The sequence below is a fragment of the Botryllus schlosseri genome, chromosome 10 (assembly GCF_051294905.1).
Source record: "Botryllus schlosseri isolate E-star chromosome 10, Bs_hap1, whole genome shotgun sequence".
Classification (NCBI taxonomy): domain Eukaryota; kingdom Metazoa; phylum Chordata; class Ascidiacea; order Stolidobranchia; family Styelidae; genus Botryllus; species Botryllus schlosseri.
The window spans coordinates 25,702,969-25,727,873 of record NC_137245.1 but is presented as its reverse complement, the minus strand read 5'-3'; the positions used below and the strand labels follow the sequence as shown (position 1 = coordinate 25,727,873).

The window sequence follows — 24,905 nt, the reverse complement described above, 5'->3', positions numbered from 1 at the left end:
AGGACAGTAACTGCCGCACCCGAAACCCCCCAATTAGGGGGGGCGAGCTCGAAAGGGGGTCCAAAATTATTTCGTGAATTAACATGAATTATAGAGTATTTTTTGAAAATTTATGCAATTTTTCTGAACATTTTTTGCGCTGGGCGCGATTTAATAGTGTCTATTATCTTGATTATTGGGTGCCCTTCGTCGAGAAAAAATACACATGATTTCTAGAAATTAGCATTTCGGTGTCGGCCATTACCGCGCCACGACGCACCAAAACATATAAAGCTTTAGGTCATGTATCCTGACACTCGGAAAACTGTGCCAGAACGATCGGCAGCGAGAAAATCTTGGCATAAGGACTGCCCTTCTCATGTTGACCGAAAACTCGATATATGTATAGTATACATATATCTTTAATTGTCCATGGGCGCTTAAATGGGTGTCCGATCAATACCGAAAAAAACATTACTGAGAATGCCATCACCGAGAATGGACACCACAGAGAACGGACATTACCGAGAATGGACACCACCGAGAATGAACATTACCGAGAATGCAATATATGCAATGCAGTCATGTTATGCATATGCACAGGTCGTGTGTATGTGCATCACGGCGTTGCCACATTCGGTGTCGATTTCGACATCGTCCGTTCCAGTAAGGCAGTAGGCCTAAGTTTGATTCTTGTCATTGGCCATTCTCGGTGGTGTTCATTCTCGGTAATGTCTATTCTTGGAAATTGCATCCTCGGTAATGTCCATTCTGGATTGGTATGGAACCGCCTAAATGGCTGCCGCCGAATGTTCTTGTTCTGGCAATCTGAACCCCACGAGACAAATACCATTCAGCAGAGCAAAATTATTTGCCCGTGCAGAAATATCATTTTGAAATTGTGTGGTCTTTTAGTTTAGTACGTTTGGGCGATTTCAATGTCTTTTGACATAGCAGACAGGAGATCTGATCTCCAAGACTACTCCTAGTCGTTCCGGCATCATCATACCATTCGTTGTATTGCAGTCTTGCGATGTTTTGAAAAGATGAAATTTTATGAATAAAGTTGAACTTGGATTTGAGGTCACGAAATAACATCTTGTAACCATGTCATTATAGCTTACCAATGGGTCCAGCCGAATATGATTAATTTTTGTTTACGGGTCCTACATTTTCCGAGATACCTCCGGTAAATCTAATTGCGTGGGCAGCGAGAGGATAAAAATTTGATAGCAAGACTACCGCAGAAGTACTTTTCGTTATCCAAATGTTCGAAATTATGACTCCGAGAACTTGACCAGCACTGAACACAAGACTGCTTACTACTGAAGAATGATAGCAATCGCAAAATCAGGCAAACGTAGTAGCTTACTTGATCTTTTTGCGACAGCCTATAGTCGTTAGATCCACATAAAAGGTGAATTTATGGAGCATCTATATTTCTATGTCCATATCCACGATTCCCACTCCACAATACGCAACCGAAATAGTCTATTCGGCACTTTATTATCATTAATAATGTGAATACAGCAGATAGCCACACGAAAGTATAAACAAGGCAAAGGCATGAGTTGGTCCGTCCGATAACTGGCAAAGCGAGTACACCACGCATTTGCTACGGCAAGCGTAATTCATTACTGGAAGTTCAAAATATTCACCGTTTCATTAGGAAAGATGATGGTACCGTGAGGGAAACTGCCATTGTTAACACGACACAAAGCAGTCGCCTCTTCTATTATGAGAAAATAATGATTGCTATATCGGACCTCTCTACTGTAATCTGGCGACTCTACAAGCCAGCGAGCGCTTATTCGTATTAAATTCATGCACAAGATTTGGGAATTAGTAAGGTATTCTACAGTGACATAATAAGCCGTGATGCAGGCTGGTTGACAACGCGGATTGTTCTGTACCAAGCCCGACATATCTCTCTGCGACGAACGGTAGAAACGGGCGCTGCAATTGCACAAAGCAAAGTATCTGCGCACTTTCCAGCGCATACTAATCGAAAAAACCGCGCCTCGCGACACTTCGGACAGTATCGAGACGGAAACGATGCAGCGATAAATGTTGCAACACCGATCGAATTAGTTTCGAGTTGAGATAAGTTTTCAATTCGCGTTTGAATTAGTTAGGAAGCGTTTATTTTTATATTGAAACAATATGGCGGTCAAGAGAAACAAATTCAACATATCCAGTTAGCTCGAAAGGTATACAATTATACACTGTGGTCAGTAACGATGTACTTGTACATTTTTAAAGTACTGATGTAGTTTTCGCCCCACACTGTACCTGCGCGGTTGTGATTTAAAACTACTTTTACAAACATTTTTCTAGGAAAAGCTACTGAATTTTCAAACTTAGGAATACTTCATAACAGTTTTTAGGCGAAACTAGGCTTTGAGAAATCACTTTTTACTGACTTGGACCACTTGAAAATTTCATTGTACTCTAGTAGGCTACCACCGATGGCTACGTAACTACGACTACGAGGTCCCCCTCCGCAACACACGCGCGTCCCGACTGCATATCGCCACACAACGAACACACTAGAAGAGGAAAAATTCGGACGCACTACATCAAACAGTGACTACAGCGACAGAAAAAACGCGACACACGACAGAAAAAGGATCAGAAAGCATTCGCAGCAAGAAACTAATTGATAATTACACTAAATTACGAGACAGCGTCGCTAAAAATCAGAGTGAAACTACGCGAAACGTGGGAAGCTAATCGACAAAATGTGAGTTTTTCGTTAAAAAAAGAGACGGCCTTTGTTTGTTTTCTTGGTGACGTCATAATATCGCGCCGTCACTCTGGATGTTCGAACTCGTTTTCTTCGTGCACTACGACCTTTGTGATGCTAACGTCGGGGTTTGACTCTTGGGTGTCTTTGATCGCGTCCGCCATGACCTGAAATCAGAGGTCAGTAAAAAACAGGGTTGTAATGACTCAGCACGACACAATTTCTCTATTGACTAAACTTGGACTCTAGTCATTGTACATGGCTCGTACCAAGTCATATGACTCAAGACTAGGACGGCCATGACAGACATTTCATTGTAACTTCGAAGAATAGTGAACTTACCATATGATTGGTATTTCAAATACAGTCCTGATACTTGGAAAATAGGGCCATAAACTGTGAAGACTGACGAAATTACTATATTATGAATGCGAGATGGATAAAAAAAAGTTTCGGTCCGTGCTTCAATTCGAGACCACATCATTTTTAGAGCGCAGTGCTAAAAGTATATGACATGAGCAAAGCTACTTTCTGAAACTTGATAGACTTAGTAGTTTTCAAGTGTCTTGAAAATCACTTCTGTTACATGTAATCGCGTAAAAATTTACAGCATTACCTCTACTGAGTACCAAAATTGAATTATTTTACCACTTCTATATACAATTAGATAGTATATTCATATTGAAATGAACCCGAATATTTTCGGCTGACACTCGTCAGGGGTAATCGTCAGCAACTAGTAGAGAATTGGAAAGAACATTGTATATCAACAATCGTATCACAAAATATGACGTCACCAGCATGAAATTTCGAATGAGAGAGCGTTCAATGTACTATTTTTAGGTGGTACACGAACTCCTTTTGTTGACAGAGTTTTGCTTGGTGTATTTTGATAAAAGTTGATTCCAAGGCACACAAATGCAATGGTGAACGACCTCGCCCTACGATTCGAAATCGGTCGTCTCGATAATTATTCGCACAAATCGAATTATCCAACAGATGTTTGCCGATGGCAGAATTAATGGCCTTTGATTTTGTGATACGATTGTTGATATACAATGTTCTTTCCAATTCTCTACTAGTTGCTGACGATTACCCCTGACGAGTGTCAGCCGAAAATATTCGGGTTCATTTCAATATGAATATACTATTTAATTGTATATTGAAGTTCTGTACCTCCAAGAAGCTTTACCACTTCTGAGAAGAACTAGAGCTTTACGCTTCCATTTGCGGTGTAATTGCTTTTTCTCGCCTTAGCTCCAGCGATAGCAATTTAAGATAACAAAAACAAGAAAGAAAGGAAAACTTATGTGCTGTACCCGTACCTGATGTAAATCCGAATCACCGTCAGCCGTAACGACAATGCTTTTCTCGACTCTGGTTTCACTGACGCTCCCGGTAACAGTCTGCAAAATATGGTGTTAAATTACATGCTAAACAACGTCTCATCTGTTAGTCAATACCAGGGTTGTAACCAAATCACAAGGTTCCGAGTCAAGTCAACAGGGTTGTAATGACTCGAGTCATGACTCAACTCGAGCCGCGATTTTCTGATGACTCAACTTGACTCGAGTCATTTTCTCAAAATACGGAAATGACTCGACTCGAGTCAATGCACTTGGACCCGAGTCATTGCGCATGACTCGAACCAAGTCATATGACTCGAGACTCAGACGGCTAAGACCGACATTTCATTGTAATTTCGAAGAGAAGTAAAGTAACCACACTCCTGGGACATCGTCTATTGGTACTGATACTTGAAAATGCAACCAAAAACTGCTTAAAGTGAGGAAAATTAGCATATTATAAATGCGAAGTATTCGATATCACCAAACAGAGTTATAAGAAGTGGGTTTAACAAGACTTTTACTGGAAACTGAGCAGTCAACACAATGACTTGGACTCGGACTCGAGTCATAATACCATGACTCGGACTCGAACCTCTGCTCGAAGACTTAGACTTGACTCGGTGATGAAGTGAAAATTGCTCGACTTGACTCGAGTCAAAACAATAAAAGTGAGATTGACTTGTGACTCGGAGCCATGTGACTGGTTACAACCCTGCAAGTCAATCTCACTTTTATAGTTTGACTCGAGTCAAGTCGAGTCATTATCGATTCACCACCGAGTCCAAGTTGATGAGCAGAGGATCCAGTCCGAGTCATAGTGTTACGACTCGAGTCCGAGTCCAAGTCATCGCGTTGACTGTTCAGTTTCGAGTCTGTCTTTTTAAACCCACATCTTACAACTCTGACTGGTGATATCGAATGCTTCGCATTCATAATATCCTACTTTTCCTCAATTTTTACAATTTCAGGTCGCATTTTCAAGTACCAGATGAAATCCTAATAGTGCGAGTCATGCGAAATGTCTCGAATACAAGTCGAGTCAATTTACAGATTGTTTGAAGTCGAGTCACTTCCCATATTTTGAGCAAACGATTCGAGTCAAGTCGAGTCACCATAAAATCGCGACTCGAGTCATTACAACCCTGGCCAATACCATATTTTCATTCGCTACTTTTACCTAAATCGGCGCTCGAAAAGAGTGGAGACAAATAAATTTGCAATGAAGATTCTTTTCTTCAACCCCAAAGCTCTTCATCAACCAGAGTTTATTTGTTTTTACGCAGTTGCCAAAACTTTTTATGTATTTTCATCAAAAATTATGAATAATTCCTGGACAGACAGTGTGCCAACCACAATACGTTGTTATGGCGACGATAACGTAACAAAATTCTTCACAAGCTGCCGCGATGGATCAATTTTTGTACCGCAAGTCCCGGGACTTACCTTGGTGATATGCGTCGTCGTGACGGTGGACAGCGTCTCGGCCGTGATGGTCTGGCTGCTCAAAAGCCGAACGTCTCTGGCGGGACTCGATCCTTCCGGGGGCAGATCAGATTCGTATGTGATGGTCTTGGTCTCTGTCTGTACAACGGGTGGCTAAAATAGAGGTAGACAAGTTTTTAAAAATACATTAACACTGATACGCTTGGCCGATGTAACACATAACCAGTGTTGCTGTCCCATAAATTTAGGGCCAGGTGAAATCGATTGCCCTTGATTCGACAGAGTCAAGTATCTAGCACCGAGTCTAGTCTAGTATTCGAGCACCACCTGATATTCAGTCATAAGTAGGGCAAGTTTTTGCAACTTTTGCAACTTTTTATTACAGCTTCCGGCAGCCTCCTAAATACTCGGAAGTTATGTAGAATTCTGTTTTAATCTGTTCGAAGGAATCTTATAGTGCAACTTTTTGAAACTTTTGTCCATTTTTTTCATGCAACTTTTTTGATTTTTCATGAAAGTTTTTTCGATTTTTCATGCAACCAACTTTTTACTGGAAATATTCGGCAGTATATGTAAATAGATCGCTTGATTATGTCACTGTTTTTCGAGAATTTTGGTGAAATACACAGCCAAATTCGATAGAAATACCTTAAATCAGTACTGAAGTAACGCTCTAACGGTAGTCCCCGGTGAAATTCGAATTTTTTTTAAAACCCTAGTGAGCACAGATTCCCCCAAAAAAGTAGAAGTACTGCGATACTGACACTGACAGTCTCGAAAACTACAATTACAATAAAATTAATAGCTTCTTGGCGGCACAGAACTTCAATACAGAAATGAATAATAAATTCATATTGAAATGAGCCCGTGTATTTTCGGCTGACACTCGTCAGGTGTAATCGTCAGCAACTAGTAAAGAATTGGAAAGAACATTATATATCAACAATTGCGTCACAAAATATGACGTCACCCGCATGAAAATTTGAATATCTTCACCCTGATTGGTGATACGATTGTTGATATACAATGTTCTATCCAGTTCTCTACTAATTGCTGACGGATACCAGCCAAACATATTCGGGCTGATTTCAACACATGCATATCATTCCATGATAAAATTAATTTCACGCCACCTGCAGAGTGGACTCGGGCTCCTCGTCGGCCGGTGGTTCGACATAAATGGCCTTGGTGTCCACCACGGGCGGATTTTTGAATTCGTGTACTGCCGTTTCTCCATCCTCGGACTCGGAACTGCTTGAAGAAGATGAGCTGGATGATGAGGAGGAGGCTTCTACATCGGCCACCGTGACGTTATTATCCTGGTCCGCCGTCAGAGATACTTTACGGACTTCGTTGTCGTCCTTCGGTATGACCACGTCCTAAAGAGACGCATACCGGTCAGGGGTTATTATTAGGGCTGGCTGATATCGAGTACCTGAGTGACTCCGTCCTGAATCGAGTATTAAAGGGGCACTGCACTCTAAAAAGGATGTGGTCTCAAATTGAAGGGCAAAACAACATCAAAATTTTGGCCGCAGCCGTTCTCTTCAGAATGCCACCGTAATGGAGCTGTAATTTATTGAAATTTCTATGCCAACTTCACGCTCCAGCAGTCACGCAGAGATATAACTTTATATCGTTGACAGCCGATGTTATGAAGGAAATATGTCGTACACGCCAAGGTGGTTTAGATACCGCGATCAACGGAAGATGTTCAGTCAGATTTATGTCTAAATCGGGCCTAGTGTATTCTATTTCTTTAGGACATAGGGCGTGTACGACATATTTCCTTCATAGCATCGGCTGACAACTATATAAAGTTCGATCTCTGCATGACTGCTGGAGCGTGAAGTTGGTATCGAAACTTCAATACATTGCAGCTCCATTACGGTGGCGTTCTGAAGAAAACGGCTGCAGCCAAATTTTTCACTTCGTTTTGCCCTTCAATTTGAGACCACACCATTTTTAGAGTGCAGTGTTCCTTCAAGTCATGTACAGTGTTTGACTAACACTCATTACGCCTTCATAACAGTATGAAATATATAGAAATTTCAAATATGCAGGCTACCTTCCATGCGACCAAAGAAACTTCATTTCCACTAACGTGGGTAGCTTTTCCGACCCGTTTCGTATACTGCGATACACGGTTGTAAACGTGTAATGACTCGAGTCACGACTGGATTTGAGTCGTGATCTTTTGGTGACTTGAGTCATCGTTTTAAATGCGTAAATCGACACGACTCGAATCAATTTTTGCATCGACTCGTACTCGTACTCGAGACTAGGACGACCGAGACATAGGCTACATTTCATTGTAACTTTGAAGAATAGTAAATTCACCACATGATTGGTATATCGTCTATTAGTCCAGATACTTGGAAAATCGGCTCAGAAAGTGTTAAAACTGAGGAAAATTACGATATTACGTATGCAAGCCATTCTATATCACTCGAGCAGAGTAAAAAAGGGGTTTGCACCGGATTAAACTGAGAATTGAACAGTGACTTGAGTCAAAACATTATGACTCGGTGGTGAATTGAAAATGACTCGACTTGACTCGAGTCAAAACTATAAAAGTGAGATTAACTTGCGATTCGGAATCTCATGACTTGGTTACAACCCTGCTGCGATAAGACCGGTCCATGTTTACAGACTTCCATAGCGGAAAATAGTATTGAAACTATAGTTTTCTTTCATAATTTAATTCTTAGTGTCACCAAAAAATCGCGACTCGAGTCGGACTCAAAACGAGTCACGACTCGAGTGGTAATATGTTTTAAATATGTTGATCCCGATCCCAACCCATAGAAACAACAATTCCCACACTCCGCCACTCACCTCTACGCGGACCGACTTGGTCTCGACAGTGGTAATAACGTTCCGTACCACCGCTTCCTGCGGAGCATCTTCGTTATTGTTGTTGTTCTCATTAGCGGGAAGTTCTTCCGAGGCAGGAACGTATTCGCTTTTCTGCGACACAAAAATCGGGCTGTAAAAATCAAAAACGCCGCCGATCGGAAAACCGAAATACCTCGTCGGAAGAGGAAGAATCGGAAGTAGACGAATCAGACGAGGAATCAGACGACGTCGTATTTTGAGGGGGTTGAAGGTCGTTTGCTACTTCCTCCGTATCCTCCGTTTGGTCCAGAGCGTGAGGATTCTGCAGCACCGTTTCAGTATCCTGTCAAGTAAGAAACAATCAACTTCCTGTATATTGACTCGAGTCACATCGAGTCGTTCGCAATTCACTACCGAGTCAAGTCCAAGGCAGAGAGCAACAGATTGAGTCAGAGTCCAAGTCATATTGGTTACCAGGGCTGTAACCAAGTCACAAGTCAATCTCACTTTTATAGTTTTGACTCGAGTCAAGTCGGGTCATTTTCAACTCACCATCGAGTCAAGTCCAAGTCCAAGTCATCAGGCAGAGGGTCGAGTCCGAGTCATGTCCAAGTCAATGTGTTGACTGCTAAGTTTCCAGTTAAAATCTTGTTAAACTCACTTTTTATAACTCTGGTGATATTGAATGGTTCACATTTATAATATACTAATTTTCCTCACTTTAAGCAGTTTCTGGTCGCATTTTCAAGTACTAGTACCAAAAGATGAAATCCCAATAGGGTTGTTACTTTACTATTCGTCGAAATTACATTGAAATGTCGGTCTTGACCGTCTGCGTCTCGAGTCATATGACTTGGTTCGAGTCATGCGCAATGACTCGAGTCCAAGTCGAGTCAGTACACAGATTGACTCGAGTCGAGTCATTTCCGAATTTTGAGAAATAGACTCGAGTCAAGTCGAGTCATCAGAAAATCGTGACTCGAGTCATTACAACCCTGATGGTTACTGTTCAGTATCGCGTTCAACTCACTTCTGTGAAACTCTTTGTTGATAATGAAGGATACGGATTCATAATATACTCAGTTTTCTCGCTCTAAACATGTTTATTCAAACAGATAAAAGACAGTTTTTGATCCTATTTTTCAATTATTGGTCGTGATATTAGAGACTCGAACAAGTCATACAGAATGTGTTGAGCCGTGCGCAATGACTCGAGTACAAGTCGAGTCAATACACGAATCGTGTAGAGTCGAGTCCATTACAAACCTGCGTCACACATACCTCCGTTTTCTCCGCATGCACGACAGCCTCGGTCTCCCCTTCTCGGGGAGAATCGTCGTCAGTTATGCTTTCGGACGATGCGCTCGGCACAGACAGCACTTCCCAATCGACAATTTCAGGCAGTGTCTAGAGCACAAGATAAATTTTACCAAGCCACGGGACCAAATACGGCCGGGAAATATAGAGTACACGGGCAACTCAATTCTGAATCACGTAGCCTGTTTATAGACTCGAGTCAATTTTCACTCGTTATCACGTCATTACATTACGATTCGGAAAGTTGAAATATGTACCTTTTACCACAAAGACCATATTGGCAGTTCTATATCACATTAAAGCTTGGTAATTTTTATTTCATTACACTTTGTGACAATGCTATGGGTTGATCACGACTTCGCAGATGTGTCATTTCAGCATGTTTCATATAATACGATATGACTAATCATAGTTTACAGCCTCCCACAATGGAAAATAGTACCGAAACCATAATTCCCTTTGATAAATTAAGGAGCGTTTAGTTTCAGTACCCTGAGAAAATGATCTCTTACCACTCGATTGAGAATTATTCAGGTACTCAAATCATTGTGCCTAGCCCTAGCTGACAACTAATACTAACCTCTGGCGCTTCGTCGTTGACAGGTTTGGGTTCCGACGCCTCCTCCTGTTCCGCGACTTCTTCGACTATTTCCGTGATGACAGTCTCCGTAACAACTGCGACTTCTTCCACCTTATCCGAAGACGCTTCGCTTCTCTGCGAGACGAAACCCACTTAGATTACGACATCGAATTATAATAATTTAAACATTCGAAGAGCTTCTTGCCGGCACAGCACTTCAAAAATACATTCATATTGAAAATAAACTCTTCTCTACTAGTTGCTGACGATTACCCCTGACGAGTGTCAGCCGAAAGTATCTGGGTTTATATCAATATGAATGACGGTGACAGGAATTATAAGTTGAAACCATTCTCAGATTTACACAACGTTTGCAGTGTTAGAAGAGTGGTGGTGGTCAAAGCTTTGTGAATATCCACTATTATTTTCCGATTCGTTAGTGTGCAATATGCAGCCGTGGACATGAAGTAATTTAACAGAGTAGTCAAGCTGGTTTTGCATACCTGCACTACTCACCGAGACATTTATGTTTTTTAGAAGACTTCCGCATCTATTCAAGAGTTATTTTTAGGCAAAAACTAAATACTTTTACAAAAGGAGTTCGTGTACCACCTAAAAATAGTACATTAAACGCTCTCTCTTTTATGCTGGTGACGTCATATTTTGTGATACGATTGTTGATATACAATGTTCTTTCCAATTCTCTACTAGTTGCTGACGATTACCCCTGACGAGTGTCAGCCGAAAATATTCGGGTTCATTTCAATATGAATATACTATTCAATTGTATACTGAAGTTCTGTACCTCCAAGAAGCTCTTCAAATACTTTTTACAATTACGATCACGAAAAGTAGAGAGAAGTTTTGGGACGAGTCTGTACCGCTATCACGAGCGAAATGGTAATGAGAACTGCACATGACATAGACAATGTCTCACGGTAACTGGATATTTTGTCACAGATTTCGCGTATTTGAACCATCTTTAGTCATTTTGCGCTAGTCATGAAAATACAGCTTTCAATCCCGACAGTAGCAGCCTCTGATTAACCGCTAAAAGCATGTGACCTCTCTCGACCAAATCTACGTTTTCAAACTATTTACTTGAGATATTTCTAGACTTTTATTTCCTACCTCCACTTGACTTTTATTCATAAATTGGTATGTTAAGTTAGAAATATGCGACGCTAAGACATACTGACACACATGCATTTTACCAACACGACTGAAATTCAGACAACAACCATCACTGGCGAATCGCAAAATTTTGAATGCTAAAGACAGAACACTCTCAACTCACTTTAACATGGGGCGATGCCTGTAATTTTGCATCCCATTCCGATGAACCGCCATTCTTTGGAGGCGTTTCCTGAAGAAATTTCTCTAAATCAGAAAGAAAAAAATAGTTATGCAACTACGATACACTTTCACTGATGTATCAGACGTACAAACCAACAAAGAGTTTCACGGTACCACGATAAAAACAATACGATGGCACCAATGCCAATGAAAAAGTCTATCAAAGCTCAGTGATATTTCGCTGAAGAGTGCACCAGAGTTAGTTCACACAAATTGTTTCATCACATAAATAACATCGATGTTTGAGACATTCTCACAGAAATAACAAAATAACAGAGCGATGTTTCCGCTGCTGAGCAGATAAGTACAATTAACGTATTGAACGATAAATTAACATCAAAATTCTGACACCAAGTCCATTTTATCATCACACCACATAAGTCGGCGACTCAACATGGTATTTGTATGCAGGCCTACCCTCAATGATATCTAAAATATCATGATTTCGACACATCATACACCTTTCTTCGCGGAAGTGCAGATAAAGGGTCTCCGTCATGCGAGTGATTGAAGTATTCAAAATTTATTAAAAATATTCATTAAAAATTTTATTAATAATATATCTCTGTATCCTTAATTATGACATCACGGGAGTATGAATGATGCGGTAAGTTCAATTAGGTATGTAACTTTTATGCGCCCACAAAGAATACAAAGCCAGTTCTAAACCTCATTTGGTATTTTTTCGCCAAGGAATCGTAGATAAATCAGTGCTCGTAAAAATGAGCTCTTACTACTAGACTCGGACCACTTAGAATTAATACTCGATTCAGAGTGGAGTATTCGAGACATTACGCCCAACCCGGTCCACAATGCGCAGCCATCAGCAAACAGGATTGTAAAGCTAGCTAACAATTACAAAAATACATACTCTAATCAACTACCTGATAGTCCAGTTGAATTATTATATTTGCCGTGCCGAATTCCCAGACGCATAGGAAGCGGCACCGCAAGGGGTCAAAACGTCACAATTAGTGACCTCTAGCATTGTGATGTAATTTGAATTAGAATGGCCTGACAACGTGCTATTTACCAATCGTACATGCAGCTATCATCCCATCGCCTGCAAACTACTCTCTACATACAAGCATCAAGACATATATACAAATCAACTAAAATCATGCAACTAGACAAGGGTGATGTGTAGAAGACGATGCAGCATGCAGACATTCCCGAATCATATTCGAGCATTTCGCCACAAAGAACAGACTTACCGTCGTCATCGTTCTTCTCGTCAATGTCATTTTGTGCTGTATTGGATCAAGTAACGTTTGGCATTTCATTCTACTATGCCGGGCAGTGTTTCTCAACCCGTATCGACGGTATTGCTAAGCCAAAATCGGACAATGCTTCAGGGACGGTTTTCAATCACTTTTAAGAAAGTAGGCACACATCCAAGTCCCATCATCATAGATTTTCAAGGTGAAATGTGAATTGTCTTACGGCAGGTATTCCCAACTATCATGTTTATTACGTGTTGGATTTATATTATTTATCATTCCAACTACGGGTTACTGAATAAACCAGTTTTTTTAATTACAATAAAGTTTCTTCATTTTTCCATGAAGTTAGTTACGATACAGGATGCATTGATTTTTCCAAGGCGGCCACGGCGTAAAAAAGGTCGGAACCCCACTTATCAAAGTAATGAAATTGTGGCACACGAAATTTTAAAGCCTTTACTGAACATATTTGATGTTCAACCAACCGGTTTCGACAACAAGGGATGCCAAAAATGTAAAACGCAAGGATCGAACACCCCTTAAATACAAATGACGATGCAGTACTTGTCAATCCACTTGAGATTATTGGTGTCTTTTGTAATTGACGTAGGTAGTTCACTTGGCATTGTAAACAGTGGGAGTTCAACTAGAGCTACTTCCAGGTTGAGAAACTCTGCTGTGACACGGGCATTGTCTATTGACATACAAAACAGATCCAATCGACTAGTACATCACGAAAGCTGCTAAATACCAGGTGAAGCATTACAAAATTGAGTACATGCTGTTGTCGCGATAGGTAGTTCACTTGGCATTGTAAACAGTGGGAGTTCAACTAGAGCTACTTCCAGGTTGAGAAACTCTGCTGTGACACGGGCATTGTCTATTGACATACAAAACAGATCCAATCGACTAGTACATCACGAAAGCTGCTAAATACCAGGTGAAGCATTACAAAATTGAGTACATGCTGTTGTCGCGATAGAATTTCGAGTGAGAGAAAATTGCGGCATCATTTATCAACATTACAGATTACAGATTTTATTTTTATTGGAGTGGTTACGTTAGATCGGAAAAGTTGCACTGAACATGAAATTTCGAGCATGAAACATTACAAAGATTTTCTGAAGAGAAGAGCGTCTAATGGGGTTAAAACAGAAAGTTGTAAGATGATATTTATTCGTGAATCTAGCTTGTGGATGTCAGGTTGTTTCCATGGAAACGGAGCAACACATTCCAATTAAAAATAGCGTTTGTTGCAAAAGTAATACCACTTCCTCGAATTTCATATTCACACCTTCAGGTCACAGTTGTAACACAATACCACACGGAGCCATAAAAATTTCACACCATTGTAACACAAGACATAGGCTATCCTCCTTACAAAGATTTAGATCAATTTGCATCAGACATGAAGCCTGTAGCCTACACATTGTACAAAGCTTCAGCTATGTAGGTTACACACTAATAACAGTTATTTGGGTCAAGAAAGATGTCAGGAGGGGCAATAAAAACTCTCGGTAGCCATACCTTGAATCAAGCATTTAGCATATAATCAACTAGTTGAATTATCTACATAGGGTAACATTTCATGTAGGCTATACAACGCTTTCTGGTGTAATAAGTAACCAGAACCAAATATTTCAGCATTGCTTCAGAGTTGATATCGAACACAAAGACAATATCCACAATAAGGGCAATTCTCGTTAACAATGTACTAAAATTACAAAACTTCCAATTGTTATTGTTACGCTACACTTTAGAACAGACGAGAAGTGGCAAATCCCATTCAACGCAGACCGATACATATGTTTACAAGTGTCTGTGTTTAAACTAGCTTGTATCACTACAAGTGTTACAAGGCTTGTAGCCACGCCTATACAGTGCACACATTTGCGCGTCAATAGGACAATTTTGGCGGGATATTAAATTAAACAATGAACAGTTTTTCGCTGGTAGTTTGGGCGTGTTCACACAATGGGAGGTGTTGTGTGTCAATGTTATGACTCGGGTATAAGCAGTGTTTTAGAGGGTGAACAAAACTACACTATTGCTTACTGACTATCAAATGAATTTGTGAATCGCTAACACTAACCACATAAAACACTCCACTTCACCGATCCGCCGAGTGCAGAAAGAAAAGAAAGAAGATCTTTTCAAAATCCAGGCGTAAAAGCACATTCCTAACAATGTCAAAGCCACAAAACATTTCGAGCAGACTACCAAGCAATTCATGTTCAACGAAGCAAAATGTAAAACTTAACGAAAGAAACAGGTTCAGATCTACAAAAAGTAGAGATCGAGTGTCTACGAGTGACAAAAAGCAGGAGCATCACAAATCACGACCAATGTTGGTGGCTAGCAATAGCAAAATCATATATTAACATGGCAAGTACTCAGCCATTACTAAGGCATGGTAAGCTCGAGTATGAGACTGATTCGATTCCAAGTCAAGTATTAAGCTTCCATTCGAGTCGAGTATTCGACTCCTACTCGCTATGACTATCATACATTGCAAAAGTTCAAATATCTGTCTTTCATGTGATAGATAAGAAAACAATGCCGATTGCACAAATCTAGATAAATGCTTTCTTATTTGAAGAGCTTCTAGGAGGTACAGAACTTCAATATACAATTGAATACCCTGGTATATTCTTATTGAAGTGAACCCAAATATTTTCGGCTGACACTCGTCAGGGGTGATCGTCAGCAACTACTAGAGAATTGGAATGAACATTGTATATCAACAATCGTGTTACCAAATATGACATCACCTTCATGAAATTTCGATTACTCGGGGCAAAGAGAGTGCTTAAGCTCAATGTTATTATTAGATGGTACACGAACTCCCTTTGGCACAGACTTGGTTTGCATATTTTGATAATTGCCTACTCCAAAGCACCCAAATGAAAGTGTGAACGGCCTCTCCCGACAACACGAAATTTGTAGTGTCGATAATCTTTCGTGCAAGCAAGATTACCCAACAAATGTTTGCTAATGTCAGAATTCATGGCCTTGGCCTGCTTTGAATCAAGTTTCAGGGGATGTGTCAGGCGCGAGCCGTTCTTCACCGTAAACATGTGGCAATGACCCTACTCAAAAATGTTGTGTCTCGACAGAAATGCAAAGTCTCATGCTATATGTTTTGGATGTACGATAGAGATAAACAAAGTTTCAAGGCTACGATGATGTGAAGATAATTTGTTGTCGAAATATGCTTATAATTTCGGTACTCTAAGAATTTTACTTGAAACTTGGTCAAAATGGTGAAAAGCTAGTGTCGATAATAGTTCTTTGTCAAAACTGGCACAACACAAAAATTTTAATCTTATCACTTGACTCGAATCATTAAAATCAATACGCGACTCCGACTCTTGATTCAAACCCTTGGGGCGCATCCGTACACGCACACAAATGAGGACAATATTCGTGATGCAACCATGCTTGGAAAACCCTCGGACTTAGAACGCAAAGGACTCTCGGCAATCGACATATCTTACTTTTCATTTTGTAGACTTTCCTCTGATGCTTCGTGAGAGCGTCCACGCCTTCCTCGTCAGAACTTGAAGAAGACGAGCTTGAAGATGATTGACGTTGATCGGCCGCATTTTCCGGCGCCTTTGCGTAACAAATAACATCAACTCGTGTTAGGAAAAATCAATGACCAGAAAACAATATTATCTCGAAAGTTAGTGAGGTGATTGGTTGTATTAAGGTCCGGTCATAAACTAATGTCTACCTTTACCGCGATTTATTAAACATATTAACCACATAAAAGGCTAAGCATGGTTATCTAACGCGTCCTCTCGATCTTAATCGATACTTGACCAGAAACCAAGAGATTTCACACTTGATACGGTATTTTAATTCAACTGTGCCACTGTGTGTGTAACAGAAAAGGGGCAGCCTTGATTTGTAATGGATTATGTTGGACACAAATCTAAAGTAATCATAACCATACTCAATTATCTTAGATTTAGGGTTGCAAATGCATCAAAATATTGTGGCCGAAATAACTCAAGACTTGACTATGTTGGATGTATCCACTCCGCAAGTAATCGGTACAAATTTAGACAAAAACACAGAGAAATACTCGGTGTTGGAGGGTCGTATTGGGATACTTAACACACCGAGGTACAAAATTCATTGAAGGTACAGTACTAGTGTCAAAAAAGTAAGTCACAAAGTCGGACAAAGCTAATACCTGTTGCTCTGCGGGTTGCCAAACAGCAGCTGTACCGATAGCTTCTGGTCGACTTGCATTTGCGACCTGCAAGCAAACATCGATGAAATTTTCGTCATATCATAGATTTCTCGATTTTGTGACTTCTTGCGAAAATCTGGGGTTCTCTAAATACTAGCAGATTATTGTATGGGTTCGGCGGGTTAGTAAAAAGATTAAAAATCACTGCCCAGATGGCGCGATAGGACTAGGGGCGGACAAGCCTCCACCTACAATTCTATGCAGAAATTGACAGATAAGAGCGTGGAGGTAAAATTATAATGAAAAAGTTTCAAAAATAAAAAAATGCAAAAAAGAATATTCGAAGAGTTTCTTTGAGGTACAGAACTTCAATATACAATTGAATAGTATATTCGTATTCAAATGAACCCGGATATTTTCGGCTGACACTCGTCAGGGGTACTAGTCAGCAACTAGTAGAGAATTGAAAAGAACATCGCGCATCAGCAATCGTATCTCAGAATATGACGTTTGTGTGCCTTGGAGTCGACTTCTCTCAAAATACACCAGCCAAGGCTGCGTCGACAAAAGGAGTTCGTGTATCACCTAAACATAGTACATTGAACGCACTCTTATTCGAAATTTAATGGTGACGTCATATTTTGAGATACGATTGTTGATGTACGATGTTCTTTCCAACTCTCTACTAGTTGCTGACGATAATGCCTACCTCCGACGAGTGTCAGCCGAAAATAATCGGGTTCATTTCAATATGAATATAATATTTTTAAAAAAAACATCACACAACGAACCGTGATCTCTTCGGTGACCTCTTCCGTGATGGTGGTGATGACCTGGGTCGTCTCCCTTTCCTTCTTTGGAAGCTGAACGCAACAACATGCACGATCGCAATCTCGAAAAATCGAGGGCAACACCTTACCTGCGGGGGTGACTGCGTATCGCTCTCAGACTTTCCTGCAAATAACATACATATATATAAGCACGATCGTCGGAGCTAGGGCCAGAGCCGGCAAAAGTAGAAGTAGAAGTGGCGTTGTCAATTTTTGCTCAATTACAAGTGAAGGTAGGTAGCAATGTTCGAGAGATTACAAAAAGCACTCCACGTCAAAAAACTACTCAAGTACGGTAGTAGAAAAAGGTAGATTTGATTCAGATTTACGGTATCTAATTGATCCAAAGTGGCCAATTTTGATAGTTTGCGACTAACGCGAAGACGCTGCAAATTATCTCAACTTTTCGAAAATATATTACTTACATCGTGCGTGGGCCATTTCTGCCTGTCGTTTCGACAATTTGAACGTGAAGGAAACATATTAAAAACTACTGTATGATATAACATGACTTCACTTGACTTGAGTCATTTTTTAAAATGCGTAACATGACTCGACTCGAGCAAATTTTCGTATTGACTTGACTCTTACTCAAGCCATTGTGCATGCCTCGAACCAAGTCACATGACTCGAGACTAGGACGGCGGAGACAGACATTTCATTGTGACTTCGAAGGTTAGCAAAGTCACCACATTATTGGTATTTCGTCTGTCAGTCCTGATACTTGGGAAATAGCGCCAGAAGCTATCAAGTCTAAGGAAAATTACTATATTATGAATGCGAGCCATTCTAAATCACTCGAGCAGAGTTGGAAAAAGTGGGTTGAAACTGAACACTGAACTGAAAACTGAACACAGTGACCTGGACTCAAGTCACAACGCTATGACTCAGACTTGACTCGGTGGCGTATCGAACATGACTTGACTCGAGTCAAAACTATTGAAGCGAGATTGACTTGTGTATCGGAACCTTGTGACTTGGTTACAACCCTGTTTGAAACATTGTGCCTAGCCGAAGGCGCAATACCGGACAGGAAATAGTACCAGGAAAAGCGTCTTACCTCTGTGAGATCTCCGGCTGGGAGTGCGTTGAATTTTCGGGACATTTTTGTGGGTAGAGTTGGCGACGATCTGCCGTGTTTCGTATTGCGTTTTCCCGGTGTACCGAAACTGCGAACCGGTCCGGACCAGTTTCGGTTTGGTCGCCTCCGGCTTGGTCAACCTGATGAAATCGATCCCAGTTTAATGTCTAAGTCTTGCCGCCATCTTCGCGATAACGATACCGGTAAGGGCGGTACCGGAAATGAATGAAACCCAAACAGTGTTTTGACTAGAGCAGTGCAGTTCTCAAACTTTTTACAACATACCCCCTTGATGAGAATGACTAATTTCGAGCCTCCCTTATCGTCACGTAAAAAATATTCAAAAAGCTACCAGAATGTTTGTATTCCATACTCATTGCTTGGTGGCATGGAAGGTGACATCGCTGTTAAGATACCTCTAAAATATGGAATTCCAACAAAACACAGAGCAATAATTATGAGCGGGTGGAGAGGGAAAGCATTTCCAATTTGGTATTTCACTAAACATGATCATGCTCACTGTTAGCATGTATAGCAAAAAGATATTTTAGCAATTGCGGTGCCTAATCCCCTCTATTACCCCACTTCAGATTAGCTCAAACGTACCGGACCATAAGCTTAATCAAAAACCGATGGCACGATGCCATCAAGATATTAACTAACGTTGGGTAAGAATGAAACTTGAAAGTATCTGTGACTGAGACATAAATTAAATACTTGGTAACAGCGCTTGGTTTATAAATTGATTTGAACACGATGCATCGCATTACAAAAAGTAGGCCTGATGCTACATCGACAGTTTATCAAGCACTGGGATATGAAACCACTGGATGTTGAAACATTTAGCATTGTTGCATCAGATTGTTATTTGTCTTCCCGCAGCTATACGCAATCCGCAGTCAACATACCAAATAGCAGACCCAACTGGTCACAGTGCTGACTGTGAATTTTATCAAATGACCCACATACCTCTCCAACCAGTCTTATTCAGTCAGAAAATTAAATCTGCGTCCACATCCCAAACATGCCAGATACAAACTGTTATAGCATACAATATTGAAGCTTGGGACTCAGGCACATTGAAAGTCATAGTACAGGCAAAACTGATCATAAATCTACTACCGATGACTTCCTGCAGATTACCACATAAAACCATATAGGTTATGCGAAAAAGACATGTCATTACCTGCGTCTTTTCGACAAGATTTGTGTACATTAAGCAAAAACTTGATGAGGTTTTTCAAAGCATAAATGAGTGAACCCATCACAAACAAGATTGTAATGTCGGTTTATGTTAGAAAAATGATTCACCAAATGCAAATCATGCAAACATGCATAGGCTACCACGTCGGCCAGTCCCATCAGCGGAATAGCTATTTTTGCTAAGTCTGATTTTTCGATCACTGCTAATTAGCATCTCACAGGCTGCTTCAAATAAGCAACGCAAATCCCTGTCTATGAGAAGATAGAGTCGAAATTAGTGCTTAATTGCCAATGTTTTGATGGATTGGTATGTCCAAAGACTCGAGAATTACATTGAATAATTCGAAATAGGTGAATTAACAAGGAAATATTGAAATGTTAAAATTCACCTGCTTCAACCCGTTACAGCAGTGACTCGCAACCTTTTAAAAATTTCTTTTAATTAGGGATCAACGAAAAACTCAACTTTACTCTAAATGATTATAGGATTATTAACATGGGCCGATTAGCAAATCTGTTTGCATGGAAATTTCATAAAAAACCAGGCCCACAATCTAATCAGCCTCTGATAATATTAACACATAGGCTACGAGCAAGTCAAAACTTAATGTGACTGCTGCAATTGATCTAGGCGGGGTGCAACTGAGTCATATGATGTATTAAGATAGTATTCGGTGACGAAATTTCATATGTTAGCAAAAATCACTTTAACAATTTATGAAAACTGTAATTCTACTTATAAAGAAACGCAGACCCATAGTGAGACCGATAATACAAAAATATATTCTAGCAATATCAATCACCTGAAAAATGTGTGATGTTCCACGCTGGACTTCCACAGTCTTTTCGCAGATTTATGATTCGGCAGTTTAAATCCAACGATGCTTTCCTCGGCGTTTTCCTGACAAGATTCAGAAAAAACGTCATACACAGAAACCTCAAAAACGACCCAAAAAACATTCACGCTACCTCCACGGGTCGGATTTTTATGAAATATTTATTTCTCGTATATGAAATCTTTACTATTCTCGGCCAGGCGAAGCGGTTGATTGGTGTCTGGTCCTTGTAGACTCGTAATCCGTTCCAGCTCACACCAAGGACAAGCTCGACGTTGTCAGAATCCTAAACGTAGAAGCATAAAGATAATTTCCAAAGGCAATTTTCATTTCATAAACCAAATTTCAATCACGAGCACAATTCAACGAAAAACACAGACGCCTTGCCTTTACAAGGTGTTGATCAACCCCGTATAAGGGTAGTTTTTTGGCGTTCTCCAAAAACGCAATTTCAGCTTCCTCAGGAGTCAGACCTCTGAAAAAGAGACATCCTCATTATAGTCATTTGTAAATGCCAATGCAATGCAATCATAATGTTATCACAAAGAAGAATTGTAAAATGCTCTGAGATATCAAACTTTCCGACTTACAGAAATTTCAACAGTATCATAATACTTGGAACTCATCTGTCAGCAAGTGGCTGACTTCGCAAGCCCGACAGATAGCGCATAGAAGTCAATGAGAGTTCGCAACCTCTAATCATGGCTCGATCCGCATTGAAAAGATCGAAATTCCTCGCATTTAAACTTCGAAGATCTGGTACGAATCCACCAGTGTAAAATCCAGGTAATAAAATGCCAGATTATCAGCAGAAATCTTTTTTTCAATAATTGCGCAAACACTATCACTATAAAGTAGATAACCACTGGTCAAGAATAATTGTATAGTGCAGTGCTATTTCTAAAGCACAGGTGTTTGAAGTCACAACGTTGACTTTTGGCATTAAAAAGTTTCTCGAATATATATAATATAGTTTAATAGCATATTCATATCGAAATGAACCCGAATATTTTCGTAGCATTGCTAGTGCTAGCCCTGATCCAATGCTAACAGTTACATTGCGAAGATATATCTCAAAACAGCACGTTGAACTCTTTCTTAAATTCGAAATTTCGTGCTGGGACGTCATACTTTGTGATAGGATTGTTGATATACAATGTTCTTTCCAATTATCTACTAGTTGCTGACTATTACGAGTATCTGTCGAAAATATTCGGGCTCATTTCAATACGAATATACTATTCAATTGTATATTGAAGTTCTGTACCTCCAAGAAGCTCTTCAAATACATATATCAGCAACATTGCATTTTTAACTATTTTTGAGCTACTAAAAGTGCATTTTTTAGCTATTCGTTTAATCATATTAAGGTATAATTTAAGGCGTGTTACATAAGATGAATCAAATACATTCCCTAAACCACATGTGCACATATCTACAAGTACACTTACGTATGAGTCTTATGAAGTTCGATCACTCGATCTTCCAATTCCGTAGTTTGGTTGGGTGCGAATTCAAAGCCTTTTACGTAATTGCCTTTCATCGACACTGGATCAAAATCTCCGATTTCAGACTGAACCACGAAAGACCCGAGAAGTGCATGTGTCACAAAAGAACAAGGCAACCTAGAAAATAAAAATGACTCAACAAAAAAACAAATACACACACCACGGCAAAAATAGTGTTTGTCTCAGCTACTTTCAATGTGTAAAGTTCAAATCGCATTGCGCAATAACTAACCTTCCGGAAACGATGTTGTCTCGTAATTGTAGAACCATATAATACCGCGCCATGTCTTCAGAAAGCTGAGACGGGTCTGACGGATAGAATTTCACAGCCATACTGAAATCCCAAGGGCTGTCTGAAAAATGACAATTATAAAACTTACCGCAAATTCAACAAACGTGTCAGCGCAAAGAATTACACTACACGATAAGCCTACAGACGCATCACATAGGGCAATTATTGTTAATTCTTATTCATTGATGGTGCTATCTTTCATCAATATCCATGAAAAAATCTGAAGCTTGAGAAGTTTCCTTGAAAGTGACGCGATTTCATACCCAAAAACACCAATGACTCCAAAACTGTAATAAAATGCTCTGCCAATGTAGTAATAACGGACAAAATTGATATCGTTCGATCAGAAATTCAGATTATGAATTCCCGTAAATTATAAGACCCATTGGTGCCACAGCCGTAATTATTTACTATGATGAGCAATTATCTTGATAATAACCAAAGCATATAAAGGCAAGGTTTACGATCATAGCTATGCTACCTTTCAGATCTAGGAAGGCAAAGCATATATTGCTACACATTTATGTAGCATCTAAAAATGTCAGCTTGACCACCATACACGGGTTAGGCTACAAGGTATAACAATCTAAGCTTGAAAACTTGTATGACCCAACCAGAGACTTCGCTATTGCTAAATTAGGCTTAATTTGATATCAACATTCATCCGAAGCCCTTATCTGCATAATACAATGAACACGCGAGAGTTGCTGCAAAACACACAGAACTAGTGCCACAATCTGTCAAAGTTTTGAACTTCAATAAGTATATGATAAGGAAATATTATTTGCATTATTACAAACCGGAAGAAACTGACTTACTTTTCAGTTGCTTTTTTATTGATTTATCCGGCTCTAACCAATACTTCATGCGCATCGAATCTTCGAAATATAATCCAAAGTAATCGAACTCGATGATATCAAGTAATTCCCGAATTTGTCGTAGTAACTGCGATCCATTGGCATTTTTCTGTCAAAAAGAGGGCATTAATACACAGCGGCGATTCTATACCGAGAATCCATATAAATGGAAATTGGAAACAATAACTTATAAATACTAATAGGCTGTAATAGCCTACATTTCGAACACAAATGAAGCGATTTCAAAGCGGAGCAATTTTTTTAACCAGTGTTCTGCGTAATAATGGACTTTTGCAAGTGATATGCTAGTCTTGACTGTAATCAACCTTTCAAATGTCCCACAGTAACAATTGTGGTATTACAATAACACAGGAACATACAGCATTTTAGTTAATATAGTAATATTAAGTTAATGAAGACAGCCGAAAATAATCTGGTTTATTTAAATATGAATATATTATTCAATGTATATCGAAGTTCTGCACCTCCAACGGCTCCAAGAAGCTCGCCTAAGTACAATTATTCACTACAACAATACTAGAATATCAGTCGTTTTTCTCTTATTGCTGAATGCAAAAATGTAATTGCCTTGCGTGCCTGCATATGAATTCCTTGCATATAGCACAACAACAACATTCGAGCAACACACTACCGCTCAGTAGCAACAATAATTTGCGTAACATACAATATGCACGCATATGCATTAATATTGATAAACACAGACGTTTGTCTCACCTGTACATTACATTGGAATTCCTGTCCGTTCAACAAATGCACCATGCACTTCCTCGTCCGAATACCTGCAGATTCTATTCTGACCGTCAGTTTTTTCGACTCATTTTGGTCTTTTTCTACCATCTTAGCTTGCTACTATCATTACTCCAAGCAGAAAACAAAACCGCGGCACGTTATTGTCGCACAGGCGAGAAAATGATGTCACACCTACTCGAAATCGAGCTTATTAAGATTATCAAGGGGACTACAAATATCGACGGTGTGAGCGGAACTCCGATGACCACGATCCGGTGCAATGCCGGATTAAAATCCGGTTTTCGGATATTGTCACCGTAGTGTTATCATAGTCTTATAAAGGCTATGGTGTTATCATCACAATATTCTCTTGCCCCTAAAACAAGAATGAGAAAGAATGAAAAGATCGGAAGTAGTCGAAACGACCTGGATTAGTCTTTGGAAGCAGACATCCACTTGGTCCTAGGTGAAGTGAAGAGGAGTGTCATGCACATTACACATTCACATTGCACATTG

General features: G+C 39.9%; 2 protein-coding genes across 4 annotated transcripts in view; one reads left to right on the top strand and one right to left on the bottom strand.

Annotated features, from left to right (window-relative positions):
- Positions 1–1,466: 1,466 nt before the first annotated feature.
- LOC145447976 (band 4.1-like protein 3) lies at positions 1,467–24,582 on the bottom strand. Of its 2 annotated transcripts, XM_080326280.1 has the most exons (22): positions 24,375–24,582; positions 23,601–23,748; positions 22,723–22,843; positions 22,434–22,607; positions 21,370–21,457; positions 21,116–21,268; positions 20,950–21,047; positions 18,923–19,083; positions 17,952–17,986; positions 17,824–17,895; positions 17,033–17,098; positions 16,329–16,446; positions 12,823–12,858; positions 11,550–11,632; positions 10,253–10,387; positions 9,637–9,762; positions 8,549–8,698; positions 8,356–8,487; positions 6,651–6,896; positions 5,518–5,670; positions 4,051–4,131; positions 1,467–2,892 (listed from the first exon to the last, which is right to left on the bottom strand). In XM_080326280.1, the coding sequence occupies exons 1-22, from the start codon at positions 24,495–24,497 to the stop codon at positions 2,791–2,793; spliced, it is 2,601 nt and encodes an 866-aa protein (XP_080182406.1). In that variant the 5' UTR covers positions 24,498–24,582; the 3' UTR covers positions 1,467–2,790. The 2 variants fall into 2 exon arrangements, with proteins under 2 accessions (XP_080182406.1, XP_080182407.1); XM_080326281.1 differs by lacking the exon at positions 12,823–12,858.
- LOC145447973 (uncharacterized) overlaps positions 16,530–24,905 on the top strand; it is a 389,824-nt gene continuing 381,448 nt past the window's right edge. For both annotated transcript variants that reach the window (XM_080326274.1, XM_080326272.1), the window contains exon 1: positions 16,530–16,543. The gene's annotated coding sequence lies outside the window, so the exon portion shown is untranslated. The remainder of the gene's footprint in view (positions 16,544–24,905) is intronic.